Raw genomic sequence first — 20,657 nt, forward strand, 5'->3', positions numbered from 1 at the left:
AAGTAAAACAAGGAACAATTTAGGTAGCAAACAAAGAAGTAATAATGGAAGCAATACTAGCAGTCAAACTTGGCGTTATTGGAGAAGCAAAAATAGAAGCAATTTAGGTGGAAAACAAAAAAGTAATAATGGAAGCAATATTAGAAACCAAACTTGGTGTTCCCTAAGAAGCAAAAAAAGAAGCCATTTAGGTAACAAACCAAGAAGTAATAATGGAAGCAATACTAGCAGCCAAACTTGGTGTTACCTAAGAAGCAAAAACATAAACAATTCAAGTAGCAAAAAAAGAAGTAATAATAGAAGCAATATTAGAATCCAAACTTGGCATTCCCCAAGAAGCAAACAATGAATCCATTCAAGTAGCAAACCAAGAAGCAATAATGTAAGCAATATTAGAAGAATTAAAAGACACTATAATGGAAGCCATATTATAATCTAAAGATGATGTAAAAATGGAAGCAGAGCCAGATGCAACAAGTGATGCCATATTGGAAGAAAAACTTGACACAACAAAGGACGTTATAATAGAAGCATAAGTTGGCGTTAATTAGGAAGCCAAAAAAAGAATCTATTTTTGATGGCACACCAGAAGAAAAACATGAAGCACAATTGGGAGCAAAATTAGAAGTACAAATGGACATAACAATGGAAGAAATAATTTCTGACATTATTCCTAGTGCCCAAGCGAAGATGCCAATTTGTGTTGGATCTCTTGACGCCAATTGAAGCCAATTCACGTGCTAAAAAACAATGGATTTTGGCGCTATTTTGAGGGCTAATGGCCTATTTTGTTGTAGTGAGACTAGAACACTTATCCGCTGCTACTAAAAAATAACACTCCCTCTTAGTGAGGAATTTGTTCTCCACTAATCCTATTTGCGCCCTGAAGAAGACAAAATTTCCCTTACCAAGGCCTTCATAAGTATATCAACAACCTGCTAATATGTGGGAACATGCTATAGCCAAACTGCTGCACGTTGTTGGTGTCTTACTATGTGATACAATTGGTTTCCACAAATGAGCAAGCCTCTGGTAAATTTATTCCTTCACTTTTGTTGGTTGATCTGACCTCCTGGAAACTACTCAACCCCTCCAAATCCATTTGACCTCCCTTTGAGACCATGAATCGACCTTTGCAGTTGTGTATTAGCAATTACTACATCCTCTCCAGCAAACTCACACTGTTGGAAATAACCAAGGCCTCCGTTGGAAAATCAACCCACATAATGGGAAACACTTCTCCTTTGTAAATCGATTTGACTAGAAAAGTATCTTGTTGCCTTGGAAACTCCCTTTGCCTCTGTCAACTTGCACTATTAGAGAGATTGCATCCTCCCTCTACAAATAGATCTCCCTCTGTAACTAAGAAACTAGAAATCTTTGTGAAGAAAATCCTCCAACAATCACTTTCCACCATGTTCTTATTGTGCTACTCTGGTCTCACACTGTTGATGCCCCTGTGCTGCCTTTGCATTACTACTATCATTGCAACTATGTGTATTGAACTCTCATGATCTACTGTATCAGTGCAACTAGCTTTGCAACCCTCTCTTGAGTATATGACTGCAACTTTCTCACACTACAACTGGCTCTAAAACTGTCTCTCGAGTATCTGACCACTCCTTGCTGACACTAAACTTGTGTACCTCCCATATCATGATTGTTCCAACACTATGATCCTCTTGCTACTTAATGCTTGGGATCCTGTAGCAAAGGTTCTAGTCCAACTTAGGAATCTCATGCATAACAACTAGATCTAATCTATTAATCAAGCCCTCCTTGGCTATGATATGGTCTCCTTGTTTCTCTTCCTCAAACCCTGCCCGATTTGACATATTGGAGTGTCATAATCCTCCTCCCCTTGGAAGTATTGCTGCTATTTGTGAAAATTCATCCTCCAACCTGGCAGACAAATCCTTGATCTCTGTTGAAGTAGTTGTCTACTTCCCCTTCTTCTCCTTTTTCCTCTTTGGACACTAGCTAATAGAGTGACCAAGTTCACCACAACCAAAACACTTGACCTTTTACATGTCCTTCTTCTTCTTTTCTCCTTTCGAGTCTTGTCCCTGATTGGGACTCTTCTTCACTTTTCCTTCTCCTGCAAGAGCGACATTCTCTTACTCCTCCTTCACCTTCTGTCTCTTTCCACTGTTGTTTGTAGTGCCCTCGACCAAGTTGAGTAGTGAAAATCACTCCATAGGCATTCCCAATCTAGAAGCTTGTCACGCCCATAGACCACATGGACAAACATACACCATTCCTTGGTAAACCCATTGAGTGCTATTCACATTAGCTCGTCATTACTTGACTTCTCTCCTACTATAGTGAGTTCATCTCTAATAGACTAAATCCTAGGGAGATATGTGATCACATCTTTGAACATGTTCATCTTAACCATCCTCAATTTCTCCTTCAGGGTCATTTTCCTGTTCTCTGACGGATCCCAGTATGGCTTGACTATGACATCCCACATCTCCTTTGTTGTTCCCTTTTTTGCGATGTATCGAATGATATGATCCCACACTCCATTGAGGATCATCCTCTTAGCTTTGGCATTATCCCTCATGTACTCATGAAACTAGATGGGATCTATTGGCACGACAATAACTGTTGTAGAAAACTTCTTCAAACCATGCTCGTTCAATAGAAACAATGTCATGTCCTCTAAGATACCAAAGTTGAAGGCTCCATCCAACCTGTCTTGATCTCTCAATCTTGCACCTGCCATCATTGGAAAATTCGTGAACTCAATAAATTGGAGAAATTAATAAACTTGGTTTTGAAACCCTTGTGTTCTTTCTCTTCCTTGCCTTGCACTAATCTGTCTCTGCAAAAACCTTATGTTGCAAACCATCTGCGCTAGATCTGTTGTGTGAAATTCGATTTGCTCCCAAAAACCCTTTCTGGAAACCTCATTCCCTACTGCTACTCGCTGAGACAACTCACACTTCCTCTGGATCACCTCCCTGCACTGGAAATTGAACTGTTTCCTTTGAAATTTGCACTACCTAGATGGTATGCATAGATCTGTTCTTCAATGCTTGGATCTCCCTCTTATCTACACCAATCCTTCTGTAGAGTTGCTATGATTTGATCTGCTCTAATACCATGTGAAATTTCCACAAACTGCAACAATTGGAAATTTATCTTCTAACTTATGTAGTTTATTTGTCTTATGTTAATTATTAATGACAAATCACGATAAACTCAAATTGTAAATCTTCACAAATAAAATATGTTGTGGAAAATAAAAATACTGGAAATGAGAAAATAATGCACACATACACAATATTTTTGACACCTTTTATTTTGGGCAATAGTACTTGGAAAAAACCGCGAAGGGAAAACCAATGCATCAAATGAGGTTTTATTATTATCTTCAACAATTTGGGAAATATTACAACTACTTTCCTTCATCGGAAAAGCTCTAGCAAATATTTATCTTCACGGGAAAAATATACTGGACTCATTGTCTCCCTCTGCAACTCGATCTGACCTCTCCCAACCAATTCACACTTCTTTTGGATATTCACATTGCCTGACAAGAATGCACATTACTGGTCTCAGGAAATTCATACAACCTCTGGAAAAGCCTCCATACAAGTAAAACTACCTCCAACTACTTCTAGACCCACTCGCTCTGTCTCCGAGAAATATATTCGACAACTGACAACTGAAATGTGGTCTCTCCTACAACTCACAATTGACTAACTCACACTACTAAATCGCCTTGCTTTGCAGATAATTCCAGCCTCCTCTTTCTCTCTCTCAAACACTGGAAATGATGAGGAAATCTCTTCCAGAATCCTACTCCCAAATCTCTGTTGAAACCCTACTACCCAATGTCTCCCTAGCTTCAACTGTGCCCTTACTGAATCATTGCAACTAGGTAATCAAACTACTCAACTCTATGTCTCTCCAACCCCATTGGCCCTGCTCTTATAATCTTCTGTTGGACTCTCAACGACCATGATCATATCTCAACCGATGGGTAAGATCATCTTGACTTTGTCAATTAACTTTTTCGGAAGCCTCTAGAGAAAAATTGACCTCCCTCAATTAATCTAATCTAATTAACTACTTTTCCTAAGTTAGACTTAGGAAATATTTACTTATTGGCTAATTAATCTAATTGAGGTGTTTCTAAGGCTTTTCTCATAAAACCTTTTCTGGGTTTTGGAGATCTTGAGTTCCATAGTCTTTGAGACACCTTAGAGACTAAAAGACCTATCCGTTACTACCAAAATCTAACACTCTTTCATTAAATATTCATTTGATTTCATTTGTAAGACTAAAGAAATTCATGTCGATGATCATGACCATTTTGTTAGTTTTGATGTTGTATCTCTTTTCACCAAAACCCTAGTTCCTGAAGCCCTTGATCCGATTTATAAACTTGTTGATTCAGAAACCATTAACATTGTTAAACTTTGCATCTCATCAATTTTTTTTCTACAAAGGAACCATTTATGAACAAACTGAAGGTTCATATCTGTCTCCTGTTATGGTTAACATCTTTATGGAATATTTTGAGACCAAAGCTCTTGACTCTTGGCATCAAAATCCTAAGTGCTAGTTTAGGTTTGTTGATGATACTTTTTTCATTTGGAAACACAGTAGACCTACGCTCAATGCGTTTGTCTCCCATCTCAATAGCATTTCCCCTCATATTCAATTCACCATGGAAATTGAATCTAATAATTCTCTACGTTTCTTAGATGTCCTAATTACCTGACATCCTAAAGGTGGCCTAACCCATCAAGTCTACGAAAAGAAGACCCACACTAATCGTTATCTTCATGCCCATTCTCACCACCACCTATCCCAAAAATATAGTGTTCTTAAAACCCTCATCTCTCGACCCTTCCGAGCTTGTAGATCTAATGGATATACTGCTTCTTAGATCAATAAAACGTTCAAGACCGTCTTTAATTCCAGATCCACTAGCCCCATTTCCTCTCATCCTGAGGTCCAAGTCTCTCTCCCTTACATAAAGGGGACCACTGACCTTAATATTGAACTATTGTTAAAAAAGAGCATCAAGACCATTTTAAAACTTCATAAAACTTTGAAGAAGATGTTCCAGTCAGCCAAAGATAAGCCTGACCCGATGCTAAGTTCATGGGTTTTACTAGATTCCCTTTTCATGTGGAAAGTCATACATTGGCCAAACTACCTGACCCTTCAAAACTCACATTAAAGAACATATTGTTGCTACCAATCATCTTTGCCTATCGAAATCTACTATTGTTGAACACACTTTTAATTTGAAACATCTGGTTTGCTTTGATCAAACCAAAACCCTTGCCCCTGTTTCGTTTTACAACTGTAGGATTATTAGAGAGGCCCTCAAATAGAGAAGCAACCTGAAAAATTTAATCGAGAAGATGGTTATAAATTAAGCCAATCTTGGCATTAATTTATCCACCGTCTTAATCAGTAATTTGCCCCACCATGTTCTCTCTTTGCTCTCTTTTTTCTTATTTTTCTTAATCTTGTTTCCTATTTGCCTTTAATCCGCACCCCTGGTATGTTTTGTCTTATATTTAATAATTTTAAATTAAAATAAAATAAATTTATACATATTTATTTCTAATCCATTGTATTTATTTATTTTATAATAACCTTAACATATTTCTTCCTACATGATTATTGTATAGATATTTTCACTTTTACATTCATATTCCCTTATAATTAGACAAAATTGAATTAATTAACTAAGTTCTCCTTAGTTCTTTCCCCTTATCCTCTTAATTTTCTCTCAACCCCTTCATTTTCTCATTTTTATTATATTCCTCATAATTTCTTTTAATTCTCATTTTTTTTGGTTATTTATTTATTTCAATCTCTTAACATGACACTTTTTAATATTTTTGTATTACTTTCCTTTTTCCTTCTCAATTCTTTTATTATTTTATTCTTTAACAACTATTTTTATTAATTTAATATTATTCTTTAACAGCTAATTCCATAACTTTCTTCTATTAAAAGCTTCAAAGCACTAATTTGTGATCATTCAATTCTTATGGTTCATAACTTTCTTCTATTAAAAGCTTCAAAGCACTAATTTGTGATCATTCAATTCTTATGGTTCATGTTACAGGCCTGTATCAGAAGGCTTATGTGTTTTGGCTCTATATGTACATGCTCATTATATTTCCTGAATATAATATATCTTGATTTTCTCTCTGAAAAAAAAAACTATCTACTTAAGATAAAAAAATCCTCTACAATTTTGTGAGAAGTTTCTTTCCATATAAATAATTATAAAAATCTACATTTTCTCAATAATTATAAATTTAAAATACAACTATGCTTTAACTAATTTTATAATTTTTAAAATCTTCTTAATATAAACTATATCATGGTATAATGTTTTAATACTTATTAACAATTATCATTTATATTATTACCTAACTTAAAAGTATGTCAATATCCGAACGCCCATATACAAATGATTCAAATGCATAAATTGGGCCTCTTATATTTCCACCAAAAATAATTAATGTGTTTTTTATTTGCACTCTCCTTCGAAAAATATCCGCATGACTGAAGATTGATTCTCAATTTACACGTGTCACGTAAGTACGAGTGGCTTCACTTACGTTCACTTGGAACAGCTTCGTTGGATTTTATCCTATTCTTTTAACCTCGCATAATACTGGAGGTCTTAATCTGTTAAGGTGGCATACTAAAGTGCATTCATTACTCTGCTAATCCGCGGAATCTCTGGAAGCTTTCAGTGGGTGAGGGTGGCAGTGGACATATCCATGTTTCAAATGAAAAACTCTAATTCTGGGTCGCATTAGCTTCCCATTGTACTCAGTTCTGGGATTTTGGGCGCGATTTACATTTACAAAGGAAACAAGCACATAATTAAAATGCCTTCCATAGCTAATCCACAGGGTCTACCCTGTACAGCCCATGGCACACTTTCCTGCTGCAGATTCATTGGACTTTCAATAGATGCAAGACAGAAGCTGTACCCAGTCGGCCTTCACAAAAGCAGAATGAAGGTTTTGCCTAATGCCTTTATCAAGGGCCATAAGTTCTACTTTGGGAAAAAATATTTTAGAACAAGGAATCATGATGGATGGGGAGGGATTGTTGCTAGAATAGAGATGTCAAACCCAGACGATTATGATGTGGGAAGACTTTTAGGAAGCTATGGATACATGAATATAACCAGGTACATGAATTTCCCTTTACCATTTTGTTCGTTTTTCTGTAATTTATGTTTGTCCCGTGTCTGACACCGGACTGATATGTGTGCTAATTCAACACCCCAAATTCATGTTTATATGGGGCTTACTTCCTCAGGGCATAGCTCATTTCCCTGTCTCTTTTGCTTTATTCTTTTTGAACATCAGAAATTCATATTTAAGCTATGTTACCAGAATTCGGAAACTGGAACTATACAAGAAACAATAAACTATTACACTATATATAAAAAGGTTATATTAAAAAAAAAACATTTATATTAAAAAAATATTTATATTCGCCAGATGAGAAATTATTAAACTTGTATTTTGGATAATCTCATCAAATGAAATTGAAGCATAAACTTTGGATCTTGAGGAGTAGGACTGAACTCCTCCCTGACAATAACTTTAAAAATGTTACTGCAAAATCTAGTAGCCTAGTGTAAAGTGTCACTAGACACTCTAGGTCAAGGGAAACAATGAGATCAACCACATTGTCACCTTACTGGCTGTTCCTTATTGTTATGTGGATGGATGTTATCCCCACAAGGAAGGGTTCCCCAATAGGTCTTGGAGATTGAGTAACCCAAGTATTCCCAAGTTAAATACGTTCTAAGGAACCTATTAATTAGACACCCTATAAATATATTCAATAGAGTAGGGCTTCGGGTGAGAATGGAGTTCAAACGACCTAGGCTAAGTCCAAAGGGTTGAGATAATTCCTGGAGATTAAGTTCAAATAGATTCCAAACACATGCTACCTTAATTAAACAATTGCTCTTATAAACGAGGGTTTTAAGTAAAGACAATTTACAACATGCAAAATTTATGACAGAAATAGTAAAAATAGTCGATAAGTGATGATAGTGTTACCCAGTGTTGACCACTCAAATGTACATTTGAGGATTAGTCAACTACCCCATGAGCAAGATACTTTTTTGAGCATTCCATCATGGTTAGAAAGTCAGAATTTCAGAACTACATCATTGTCATTCAGCTTATGGTCAACATTTTATATTCAAAATTTTGTAGCCTTGCAGGTTCATTGTAAAAAATATTCTAGTATAATGAAAATAAAGCCATGTAACACACCAAAGTTGCCCAAGATTTTTGCTAGAGAGTTTTCACTCGAGGGAAATTTTTTCCCTTAGCTAATTATTTGTGTTTCTCGACACTAAATAATTGGTTAAGTTTTTCTCCCACACATCCCCCAAAGCTAGAGTGAGGCTTGATGGCAAAGTCTTAGGTGAGTCCTAGTGTCTAGAATTGATGTAAACTGCCATACTAGATCATCTCTAAAATCTCAAAGAATTTGGTTATGTCTAGGGGTCAATTTTTAATTGTCAAAATTCCCCCGTTGAACGAGATTTTTATGTAATATATTATTGAAAATGTAACAAGTGTTGTCTATAGAAGTTGTAGGGGGTGTAAGCACTCAAAATTAGACCTCGACACCTCAACTTTCTATCTAGGCACACTTTGAGGGCGAAAAAATGTCTTTACCCCTATAAAACCCATTTTTCTAATTTTTGGCAAAAAATGGTAAATAATTAGCTAGAGAATAAAATAAGAGAAAAATAAAAATTATCTCCATGTGAAAATTATAAAAAATAAGATTGAAATTCCCAAATATTAAAGTCAAGTCAAAATTTGTGGGAATTCCCAAGGAAAAATTCGATGGTCCAGAAAAAGACCAAAGACCCAACAAAATTGAATTTTTAAACAAGATGGTGCATGATTGTTATTTTGAATGAGAGATTCTTGAGGAGAAAAATTGAGAAGAATCTTTTAGTTGTCCAAACCACTATGGAATCAAGATTTGGGTCAATCCAACTCTTCTTTCAAGGTCAACTTCTCTCCTCCTAGAGATCTGCGCAGCTCATCAAGGGATCAAAATTTTTGGACATGGATCAAGCCTTGGATCTAGGTGTTTGCTCAAGGGAACTAGCCATTTTCACTTGGAGAGGCTCCTCTCTCTCATATTTCTATAAATTGAGCTCTAAGCTCCTCATTGTAACATCTAATCAGGGGATGATCATGTAATTGAGCTCTTGGCTACGGAAGCTTTGCTAGACTATGCACTGAATATTTTTTGAATAATAAAGAATGTCTTTTGGGGCTAATGCATGGTGGTGTTTTTCTTCTGCCTTCTATGGTAAAAAAAATTCTGATTTCTTGTTCTTAATGCTGTACTGGGGTTAATAAATTTTTTTATTTCACTTGCCATTTGTGGATCTAGTATTTGTAAGGTATATTACATTAGTAGTTGAGATTAGAGAAACAATTTAGATTTGAAAGTGCGTGGGTTTTTGGTTGAACCCCTAGTCTTTCCCTTCATTGTGCTATTTATCTCCTTGTGATCTAACAATTTTACTTTAAGTTTGTAGAGATCCGTGTTACTTGGGAGCAGGAGCGAAAGCGGGGAGTGGGAGTGAAAACGGGTGCGGGAGCGACATTTTCAGAAGCTCCCGGTTTGGGAGCGAATCCCGGAGCGATTTTTAAAAAATATATATATATTTTATATTTTTTTATATTTTGATACATATATGTCAACAAAAACATGTAGAATGATGAATTAGATATAAAAAACATAAAAAAACATAGATTGATCATTGAACCATATCACATCAATCATCTAGAAGTTATAATCTTCATCAACCACGTCTACAAGTTAGTAACATACATATTACAACTGCAACATATTGAGTCTCGTGAATCATGATTCATCAAATTCAATCTTAAAGTTTCAACTTCAAGCTTTCAAAATTGAAAATTCAATATATAACATTTATTATCATTGATCACCAAAGTTGTACTTGTAAGCTAAGTTTAACCATTACAAGAAATAATACCTTAGATATTTCTAAGTTCTAACTGTTAACATGAAATGAGATGTTATAAAATGAATTATGAATAATGAAATGAAATGAAACAACTTTAGTCTTTCACGAAGCATCATATTCATAATTCACAATCATTACCAATGAGTTATAATTTCCAATTTCAAACTTCAAACTTTCATTGCACAGTCATATATTGTTTACAAAAAATATCATTATGATATGAAAGAGTCAAGAGTCAAGAGTCAAGACTCAACAGTTATGAAAACTAATAGAAACTAGAAAAGACAAGTAAACTGTAAATCTATTATCTACTACTACATGTGGCTGTTGCCACGAGAGTCTTCTGTATGAGCAGGTTGTGGTGGTCTTCTAGGAGTCTCCCGCATAGACGACGACCAGAACTAGAAGGCACATGCCCTCCACGTGACGGTGTAGATGGAGGTGGCGACAGCAAAGGAACAAGACTCAGAATTCGAGCACAGCTACTGGATGGTGGAGGTGGCATGGCTGCTGCAGCTGCTTCATCTTCATCCCTTATAAGTTCCTCTTCCAGTTCTTCAAGATGTATAGTTCCATCCTCCAAATTGTCATCCTCTGGGTGGTTGTCCCAAATTTTATATGTTGGATCCTCATAAGCCCGATCACAGTAATGACTCAACAACCTCAAGTTGTAGTGCGCATAAACCAAGCATTCTGCCCGGTTTTCATTGAGTTTGTTTCTTTTCACATTATGTATGAAGCTGTAGGTGCTCCAACACCTCTCTGCAGAAGAAGTATTTACAACCTGTGATAGAAATTTTTTTGCCAATTTTGGCAAAAGTCCCTGGCTGCCATATGATTCCCACCATGTGAGAGAATCAAATCTGTCTCTGTCTTCCATTGCATGGAAGGTACCAAACAAACCAGTGCCACTGAAGTATCTGCCTATTTTAAGGCGCACAGCTGCACATTCCTCCCTGTCAAGTATCAACTTTTCTAATGCATCCAAATATCTTCTAGTTACCTCTTCATCTATGGGGTTTGGTCCTAACCCCACCCCCTTGTGCAGGTTGGCCCAACCAAGATGTAGAGTAGTATTTTGGCGTAAGGATATACGCCAAGCAATGTAGTGGAAGATTAAGATTATTCCACCTACACACACACAATTGTGAATCAGTTTGTACAAGTCGGGATCATTGTTATGAACAATATCTTTTATTTGCCCCAACATGGTATCCATCTGCTCATACACCTCGCCAATCACTGGTTTATCTGTATCTGCAAACCGAATCATGTGATAAATGGGCTTGGTGAAATCCAATACTTGCCTCACAATTGACCAAAACATACCATCAATAGCGGCCTCCTCCACCAGTTCAAAACCTCGCCTGTCAACTGCATTTGTAGCCCTTTCCTTTAATACCTGCCAGTATGGACTTGATACCATGCTAGCCAATGAATCTCTTACCTTCAAAAGGTGCCTGAAGGTGAGGTAATAGCTACCAAATCTAGTCCTCGCAATCTTCAACAACTCCAATCTTGAGTGACTGCGGAAAAGGCCATGGGTATTGCTATGGTTTGTAATAAATTTTATCATTTGTTTTCCTTTCTTGTACAAATCACCAATCCATTTGTATTGTTCATTTTTGTTCTTAACAACATCATGCATCAAAAGGTTCAATGTGTGAACCAAACACCCAAACCAAAATATGTTGGGGTATTTATCTTCAATAATTGCTCCCGCTGCCTTACAATTAGGAGCATTATCAGTGATGACTTGGATGACATTGTATGGCCCAATACAGTCAATTGTTTCAAGTAATGCTTCTGCAATGTTGATGCCGGTCTTGAACTTCTCTGAGTAATCATATGCATTTAGAAAGATGGCACCACTAACAGACACAATAAGAACACTTATCAATGGCTTGCCTTTTAGATTTGTCCATCCATCAGATACAATGGACACCCCATGGTCAGTCCAAGAACTTGTCATTCTATTCAAAGAATGTGATATTTTTGCTTTTTCATGATCAAGTCAAACGGTTCTTGCTTTGTCATACCTAGGGCTCTTGTATCCTTTAGGGGCATCGTTTATGGCAGAAACCATTTCGTGCCAATAAGATGAGCGAAGAACATTGAATGGTATCCCACATGCATAGAGAAACCTGTAAACTTTTGAATCCACATCATTCCTACACCCTTCATCTAGGGAATCTGATATGCTTCTACGCCTTAAACTTGGTGACCCTGTGCCTCCATAATACATATCCACTGCCTTGGGAGGATGCTGAAGGAGTTCTTTGTGCTTGTGATTGTGAGCTTGGTTCAAAGAAACCCCTTGATTTTTTAGATTTGTATTGGGCTTCCTCCTCTTCCCTTATGTATTTCGCTGTATCTGCTGCTGACGCAGCTGCACAAGTTTTGATTCCTATTTGTTTATCTCCATCCCATGGCCTTTTCCCGCAGAGGTGTTTTCTGGCATGGGTGTATGAACCTGTGTAATTATTGTTGCAATGGGGGCAATGAAATTTAGTGGTTCCACCCCCTTTCCCTGCTTCGGGCCTATTAACATATTTCCACAATGGGGTTTGGTCTTGTTTAGTTTTTTGAGAGTCGTGTTCACCCTTCTCCAGCTCCTTCTCACCAGGGTTTTCATCAAATCCACTTTGTCCCCCTTCTTCACCCCCCTCTTCATTTTGACCCCTCCTTTTCCTACTCTCCAGCACCATAATAACCAGAAAAGGGACCAAGAAGAAGAAAATGCCAAGAAATATAACTAGGTCCATGATGTTTGAAATTTGTAGTTTTGAATTTGCAAAATTTAATGGGAATGGGAATGAGAAAATTAAAAATGTATTTAGTTTTACTATTTACTATTTACTATTTATTAATTTTATTAATTTAGATTCATGATTCATCATTCTAGAAATAAGTTATAACTTTACTAACCAACTAAATTACTAAGTTACTAACCTCCTTGCAGGTTTGCTCCTTGCTCCTTGGCGCTCGTTCCTCGCTCCTTCTCGTTCCTTTGCACAATCTCCTTGGCTCTCCTCCAACTCTCTCAAGTCAAAATGACATAAAAATGCCCTCCATGCCCTTATATAACCAAATTTTTTTTAAAACAATTTATTTATTTATTTTTTTTAATTTTAATTTTAATTTTAATTTTTTAATTTAATTTTATATTTTATTATTATTGTTATTATTATTATTATTTTTTTTTCCCCGCGACAGGAGTGACGCTCTCGAAGTTGCTCCCTATTTTTGGCAGGGAGCGCAATTTTTTTTCTCGGGAGCGTGCTCCCAACCCGGTCTCGCTCGGAGCGCGGATTGGGAGCGAGTTCGGGGGGGGGGGGTCCCCCGCAACACTGGTAGAGATCCATCTTATGAATCGAATCTTGGGCATTTGGGCATGTTTTTGGTTGAACCAACCAACTCCCAAGGATAGAAGTGGAAGAACCCATTTTGAATTCTTCTAAAGGCTTATCGTTCAAAATATTTGCATGGGTTTCTTGGCCATAGCTTGGAAAAAGTATTATCTCATTCTATTTCTCTCTATCATTGTGATTTAACTGAATAATCTGGGTAATTTAGAGCTATATTTTGTTATCCAAGAGCGGAGTTGTACTCGTACACTTTGGGTTAACATATTTGTGAATTTTGTACATATTTTATAACCTTCTTGTATATATTTTTCTCTTGTATATATCTCTTGGATTTTTTCTCTATTTTCATACAGATCTGAAGAAAGAGGTAAGGGTTTGGCCTTGGAGAATTTTCTTGAAATAATATTTTGCAAGTGGATGCTTAAGGATTCAAAGAGAATTATTTTTCGTTGAAGCAAATCCAACCCTTGTTTGTGTTTCAAACCCCTTAACCTTTTCGCAGATTTGTCTCTCAAGAAGCTAGATGACTAGGGTTTGATAGTCATTTCTTGAAGAAATCTCTCATTTGGAGCTTGGAGAATTAAAATAAATTTTTGGGAGGTCGATTTCAAATTTTGTTTGCCATTTTCTCCTGGCCTGCAAGTCTTTTGAGGCTCTTCTCTTTATTGTGCGATTTTCCTATGAAAATTTCTAACCTGAAATTCTATTGCAACAACTGATTTATTTCACCTACTTATTCTTCACAATAAGTTATTTACGAAATCCCTTCAACAAACATTAAAATAAATTCTACTGCAGTTATCACATAATTACGCAGAGAAAATAACAACAATATACATGCACAAGAACCAATCACATCGACACAATTGTTTTTGGACAATTGTCCCCGGAAAAACCCAATGTGGGAAAATCGGTGCAGCAAATGACGGTTTTGTTAATCTTCAACAAAAATCGCTTTACAAGGAATGATTTTATAGAGAAACTGAGAGAAAACACCTGAGACTTTCCCCTGGAAACTTTTTGTCACCATGGAGACCCTTCTCCCACTTCTGCTTCACTTTTGCGTCACTCTGCATGGTTCTGCGTCCCTCTGCGTCAGCCTGCGTGAGGGTTGCCTCTCCCCTGGACTGCGTCTCTCTTTGTGTTGTCTCTTAATGCCCCTGCGTCACCTCCTCCTTAGTCACTGTCTGCTGTTGATGCCCTCCTCTTCCTCCACCCTGCAACTCTCCCTCTGAAATCGATCTCCTTCTCTTTGAGAATCGATTTTCCTTGGGATATTGAGTATTTGCTGGTGTGTCTCCAAATGATCCTGAAGTCTTCTCTTATACTTTTCCTGTTGTTGAATCAACGGCCGAGATTAAGTCTCTAATCAATGGCTAACATTAAAACAGACTTGATCCTCGTCTCTTAGAAGCTTCTCACCCTTATCTTTATTAATACCCATTAATATTTTTATTTTCCTAAGTTTAGACTTAGGAACCCATTAAAAATATTAATTATTTTAATAGCTCTTCATCCGGGTGGAATTTCTCCAAACGATTTTTGGGTCTTGGAGATCTCATGTGCCATAGCCTATCCACCAAATTTCAAGGCTAGAGCACATTCAATGCTACCCAAAATCAACACTCCCTCTTAGCGAGGAATGTGCTCTAGCAATGCTTCACCATAGAAGCATCACACTGATCTTCCGCATCGGTCCTCTGTGCTAATGCTTGGCCTACTGCCCCACATCCATTGCACTGCTGCCCATGACACTGCCACTACCACTGTTACATCTGTACTGCAGCTCCCTCTCAATATATTGCATCATGCTGCCCATAGCACTGCCACTGCTAACTGCTGCACTATAACTCCTGATACTTATCCATTTCTGCTACTGAAATGGATTCTTCACCATCCCCATCTTCTCCCTGAAATAAACAAACTTTGTTCTTCTTAGAGCCTTGGTGAGGATGTCTACCACCTGTTCTCCCGTAGGAGTGTACCTCAACTGTATTGCCCCTCGTTGGACACAGTCTTTGATAAAGTCACACCTGATATCAATGTGCTTTGACTGATCATGAAATACTGGATTCTCAAAGAGCTTGATGCAACTCTGATTATCACACAAAATCTTGGTCGCTCCCATCCTTCTCTTGAAAAGATTCACAAGAAATTTCCTAAGCCATATGGCTTCACACGAAGCTGTGCTAGCTGCCATATATTCTGCTTCTGTTGAGCTTAGAGCCACGGATTCCTGATCCAATGTTGAAACAGTACCCAGTTGTACTTTTTCGATCTACTGAACTTCCAGCCCAATCTGCGTCAGTGGACCCACTTATCATGATGTCATTGCCTTGGGTGTACAATAGTCCATGCTCGACTATTCCTTATATATATCTGAGAACATGTTTGGCTGCTGTACAGTGCACCCTCTTGGGTTCCACCATGAACTGACTGAGGGTGTTGACAACATAAAAATGTCTGGCCTGGTATTGACCAGATACATCAGGGACCCTATAAGCTACATGTACAAGGTGGGATCAACGTCTTTATCTTCTAATGCATCAATTTTCTTTCAGTTGGTGATCATTGGAGTAGACATAAGTCTACAGTCCTGCATCCTGAATCTCTTCAAGATCTCTGTAGCATATCTCCCTTGTCCAAGGAAGATCTCACCCTTCTGCTGCCAAACTTCCAACCCCAGGAAATAATGCATCTGTCCCAAATCCTTCATGTCGAATTCTGTGGCTAGGTTCTTCTTGCAGTCTTTGATGAGCTTGGATGATCCTGTCAGGAAAAGATCATCCACATATAACACCAGGATTAGAGGCTCATTCTCTACGACAAGATAGTAGAGATTAGGATCTGCGTCACTCTTGACGAATCCCATCTTCTGCAAGTAGCCATCAATTCGATCGTACCATGCTCTAGGTGCCTGTTTAAGCCCATACAAGGCTTTCTTTAATCTGCATACATGAGATTTCTTCTCATGTGTCTCAAAACCCTTTGGCTGTTCGATGTATACCTCTTCTTCTATCACCTCGTTCAAGAACGTCGTCTTGACATCCATCTAGTGAAATCTCCCACCCCATCTGTGTTGCAAGGGATATCACGGTTCTAATAGAAGTATATTTGGCTACTGGGGCGAAGGTTTCTTTGTAGTCTATCCCTTCCTTCTGAGCATACCCCTTAGCCACAAACCTGGCTTTATATTTCTCCACACTGCCTTCTGCAACATATTTGACTTTGTAGATCCATCTCGAACCTGCCACTGACCTGTCCTGAGGCCTGGGTACCACTTCCTAGACATCGTTGACCATTATAGAACTGTATTCCTCCACCATACTTGATATTGAACGACCTCCTGAAAACTAGAGGGTTCCCCAACCTGAGCTACTAGGGCCTGGTATCTGTCTGGCTGTCTTCGCTCCCTTTTATCATTCTTGGGTGCACTAATGAAGTCCTCTGCATCTCGTAGAATCTGTTGGAGTTCCTGGTTCGTTCTTCCACTGGTAGTGGGTACATCTATCAAATCTTCCTCTTCCTGAGATTCCTCCTGTTCTGAAGCTTTGCCTTTAGGATAATTGTTGGTACTAGTTTCTGCTGGTCGAAGTGGTTGGACCAACGGATCGTCTTTTGACTGCTCCTTGGAAGGCATTTCTCGGGATTTGTTGAAAGCTCTGTCCTCCATGAACTTTACATCCCGCCGCACTACTACCTTCCTACTCCCTGGAAGATAAACTCTGTATGCCTTAGCATTCTCGATATATCCCACAAGATATCCTTTCTCAGCAGTTTGATCTAATTTCTTTCTCTTTTCTTCGGGTATACGGAAATACGCCAAACTCCCAAATATCCTGAAATGACTGACTTCAGGTGTCTTCCGGTGAAGACCCTTTTTCCGGAGTGATTTTGCCCAATGCCCTGTGCGGAGTCCTGTTCTGGACATAAACTGCCGTGCTGCATGCTTCTGCCCACAGGAATTTGGGCATATCTTGATCATACAACATTTCCCTAGCTGCTTCCACAATAGTCCTATTTTTCCTTTCTGCTACTCCATTTTGCTTCGAATTGTAGGGAGATGTCCACTCCCTTCTGATGCCTTCCCTAGCACAAAAATCGGTGAAGTCCTTGTCAACATACTCTCCACCATTGTCCGAGGGCAACAGTTTTATCTTCGCTCCTGTCATATTCTCTACTAGAGCCTTGAACTCTTTGAATCGACCAAAAACCTCATCCTTGGTTTTCAGAAAGTAGATCCAAGTCTTCCTGGAATGGTCTTCGATGAAGGTGACGAAGTATTTGGCACCACTAAGAGATTTTGTGGACATAGGTCCGCAGATGTCTGAGTGTATCAATCCTAGAACACTCTGAGCTCTATTGTTACTTTTGGAAAATGTTGCTTTGGCATACTTGCCTAGAACACACCCTCTGCATACATCATCTCGTTCATACTTAATTCTGGAACTCCTGATACTGTTTTCCTAAGAATTCTCAAAGCCCCATGGTGTAAGTGTCCCATCCTCCTGTGCCATAGTTCATTCAAATCTTTATCTCCATTGCTGCCTATCAGTGCCATTAGAGACTCTAGCTATAATCTATAGAGCCTGTTACTTCTGATTCCAATCTGGGCCTTCCTTTTCCAACTTGGGTGTTTGACATATACTTTCTCCTTAATGAAGAAAACGTCATAGCCCTTGTTTTGAAGTTGAGATACGGAGAGTAAGTTCATCCCTAATTTTGGCACATGCAACACATTGGTTGCTCGAAGCCGCTCTCCTGCTTCGGTTTGAAAAACTACAACACCTCTTCCTGCGGGGGTACACTTTGCCTTATTTCCCATGGTGATCTGAAAATTCATCATTTCTTCCTGATATTTTGAAAAACATTCTCGAATTCCTGTCATATGCCAAGAAGCTCCACTATCTATATGCCAAACCTCAGAGGAGGCAGAGCTTGCTAGGCAAGCGACATCTTCTTCTAGTCTGGAAGTTAACATAGAATAATCGTGATCCATGTGCCTCGTGTTTTCTTCTGGAAATCTGCGTGAGTCGCTTTGAGTTGATGCCTCTGCATCATGCTCTTGACCCATACCCGATTCTTCTCTCCTGTTGCTGGATCTCTGCTTTAATACCATGTGAAAATTTCTAACCCGAAATTCTACTGCGACAACTGATTTATTTCACCTACTTATTCTTCACAATAATTTATTGACGAAATCCTTTCAACAAACAATAAAATAAATTCTACTGCAGTGTCAAATAATTACACAGAGAAAATAACAACAATATACATGCACAAGAACCAATCACATCAACACAGTTGTTTTTGGACAATTGTCCTCGGAAAAACCCGATGTGGGCAAACCGGTGCAACAAATGATGGTTTTATTAATCCTTAGTAACAATCGCTTTACAAGGAACGATTTTACGGAGAAACTGAGAGAAAACACCTGAGACTTTCCCCTGGAAACTTTCTGATACCCTGGAGACCCTTCTCCCACTTTTGCGTAACTCTGCGTGGTTTTGCATCCCTTGCGTTAGCCTGTGTGAGGGCTGTGTCTCCCTCTGCGCTGTCTCTCAATGCCCCTGTGTCACCTCCTCCTCAGTCATTGACTGCTGCTGATGCCCTCTTCTTCCTCCACCCTGTAACTCTCCCTCTGAAATCGATCTCCTTCTCTTTGAGAATCGATTTTCCTTGGGATACTGAGTATCTGCTGGTGTGTCTCCAAATGATCCTCAAGTCTTCTCTTATACTTTTCTTGTTGATGAATCAGCGACAAAGATTAAGTCTCTAATCAATGGCTAAGATTAAAACAGATTTGATCCTCGTCTCTTAGAAGCTTCTCACCCTTATCTTTATTAATACCCATTAATATTTTTATTTTCCTAAGTTTAGGCTTAGGAACCCATTAAAAATATTAATTATTTTAATAACTCCTCATTCGGGTGGAATTTCTCCAAATGATTTTTGGGTCTTGGAGATCTCTTGTGCCTTAGCCTCTCCACCAAATTTCAAGGCTAGAGCACATCCAATGCTACCCAAAATCAACATTCCCTTGGACGTCTGGCAGCTTCAACAATTTTTTTTTGTAGGGTTATTTGAAATCGATTTTTGAGAGAGCAATCATTGAAGTCTGGGAAGGTATTTTTCTGGAAGTCATCTTCATCTTCAAGCCATTTTCTTCTCGGTCGCAAGCACAATTCCATGAGCGAGAGTCTCCATAATATTTCAGCAAATTTTTTTGTTGAGAAGTTTTTGTTAACACGTAATCATAGGGATTGGGTGAACAACTATAATTAGTGTAAATAAATAATAGAGGAAATGGAGAGTCATCGGGTGATGAAACTAAACAATCACTCTCTCTTGTATATAATAATGAACAACCTAAATGAATAATACAATTTCATTTGAGGAGTTACCTCCTGGTCTGACATGGTATCAGAGCCAGCGCTATCTTTGGCATTACAGTTTGCCCTTGTAACTCCTTCTGGGCCTATGTTCTGCCTATTTTGTAGAACTGACACCTTTGTCATGCTCTAGAGGCCTAAGTAGTGCACTGTCATATGCGTTTCCTATTCCTGCTGGTCTAACATGCTCTGCCGTGTTTTTCCCTGGTGGCAATGGTCGGTTTTGCTTTAATGTTCTCACCGCCCGTGTCCAAATCCCAGCAAATGCAATCTAAATATTGCATTGGTGTGGTCTATTCCATGCCTTGCATCTTGGATTAATTTGTTCTAATCCTTCTAATAAACCCAGAGACAACCTTCCAGGTAGAGAGATTGTAGGGGAATCTCTCAAGTCTCGGACGAGCGTAATCGCATTGGGCTTATTGTTCCTTAGGTGGACGAAAGAATAGTCGAAGGATTCTGAAGAAGGTGCTCTCCAATACCTCTCCACGCTGCTCTCCAATACCTCGCCACGCTGACCTCTGTTGCCAGACCTCCGGTTTCTCATACCTCCCAATATACGTTGCTATCCCCACACATATACGCAGCCAACAGTTGGCTCTCCCAATACACAACGTTGGATCCCCACACATATATGCAGCCAGCAGTTGGCTCTCCCAATACGCAACGTTGGCTCTCCACAGCAACGTTCACATAGTGCGGCAGTTCTCCTATGCACTGTTGCCCTCCATCACGCCTATCTATCTGCTCTCATACGCCTATGGTAATACTCCTCTCTTTGCATTCAGATTGGATGCTTTTCGTTGATTTGGTACGTTGCAGGAGTTTTCTAGCTCGAGGTTCCGTGGTTCT

The 20,657-nt window shown here is 38.5% G+C and overlaps 1 protein-coding gene across 6 annotated transcripts in view; it reads left to right on the top strand.

The window, feature by feature from the left end:
• The first annotated feature begins 6,638 nt into the window (after positions 1–6,638).
• LOC149250798 (Protein kinase superfamily protein) overlaps positions 6,639–20,657 on the top strand; it is a 351,978-nt gene continuing 337,959 nt past the window's right edge. For 3 of the 6 annotated variants that reach the window (XM_089459241.1, XM_089459240.1, XM_089459242.1), the window contains exon 1: positions 6,641–7,189. In XM_089459241.1, coding sequence (XP_089315367.1) covers positions 6,882–7,189 — 308 coding nt within the window. In that variant the 5' untranslated portion in view covers positions 6,641–6,881. Of the gene's footprint in view, positions 7,190–20,657 lie in introns of all 6 variants that reach the window. The other 3 variants (XR_016266837.1, XM_089459239.1, XM_089459238.1) reach the window with 2 other exon arrangements.

This window comes from Pinus tabuliformis, chromosome 7 (assembly GCF_031772625.1).
Source record: "Pinus tabuliformis cultivar Carrire ecotype Pingquan chromosome 7, CPIR1, whole genome shotgun sequence".
In the NCBI taxonomy this organism is placed as follows: Eukaryota; Viridiplantae; Streptophyta; class Pinopsida; order Pinales; family Pinaceae; genus Pinus; species Pinus tabuliformis.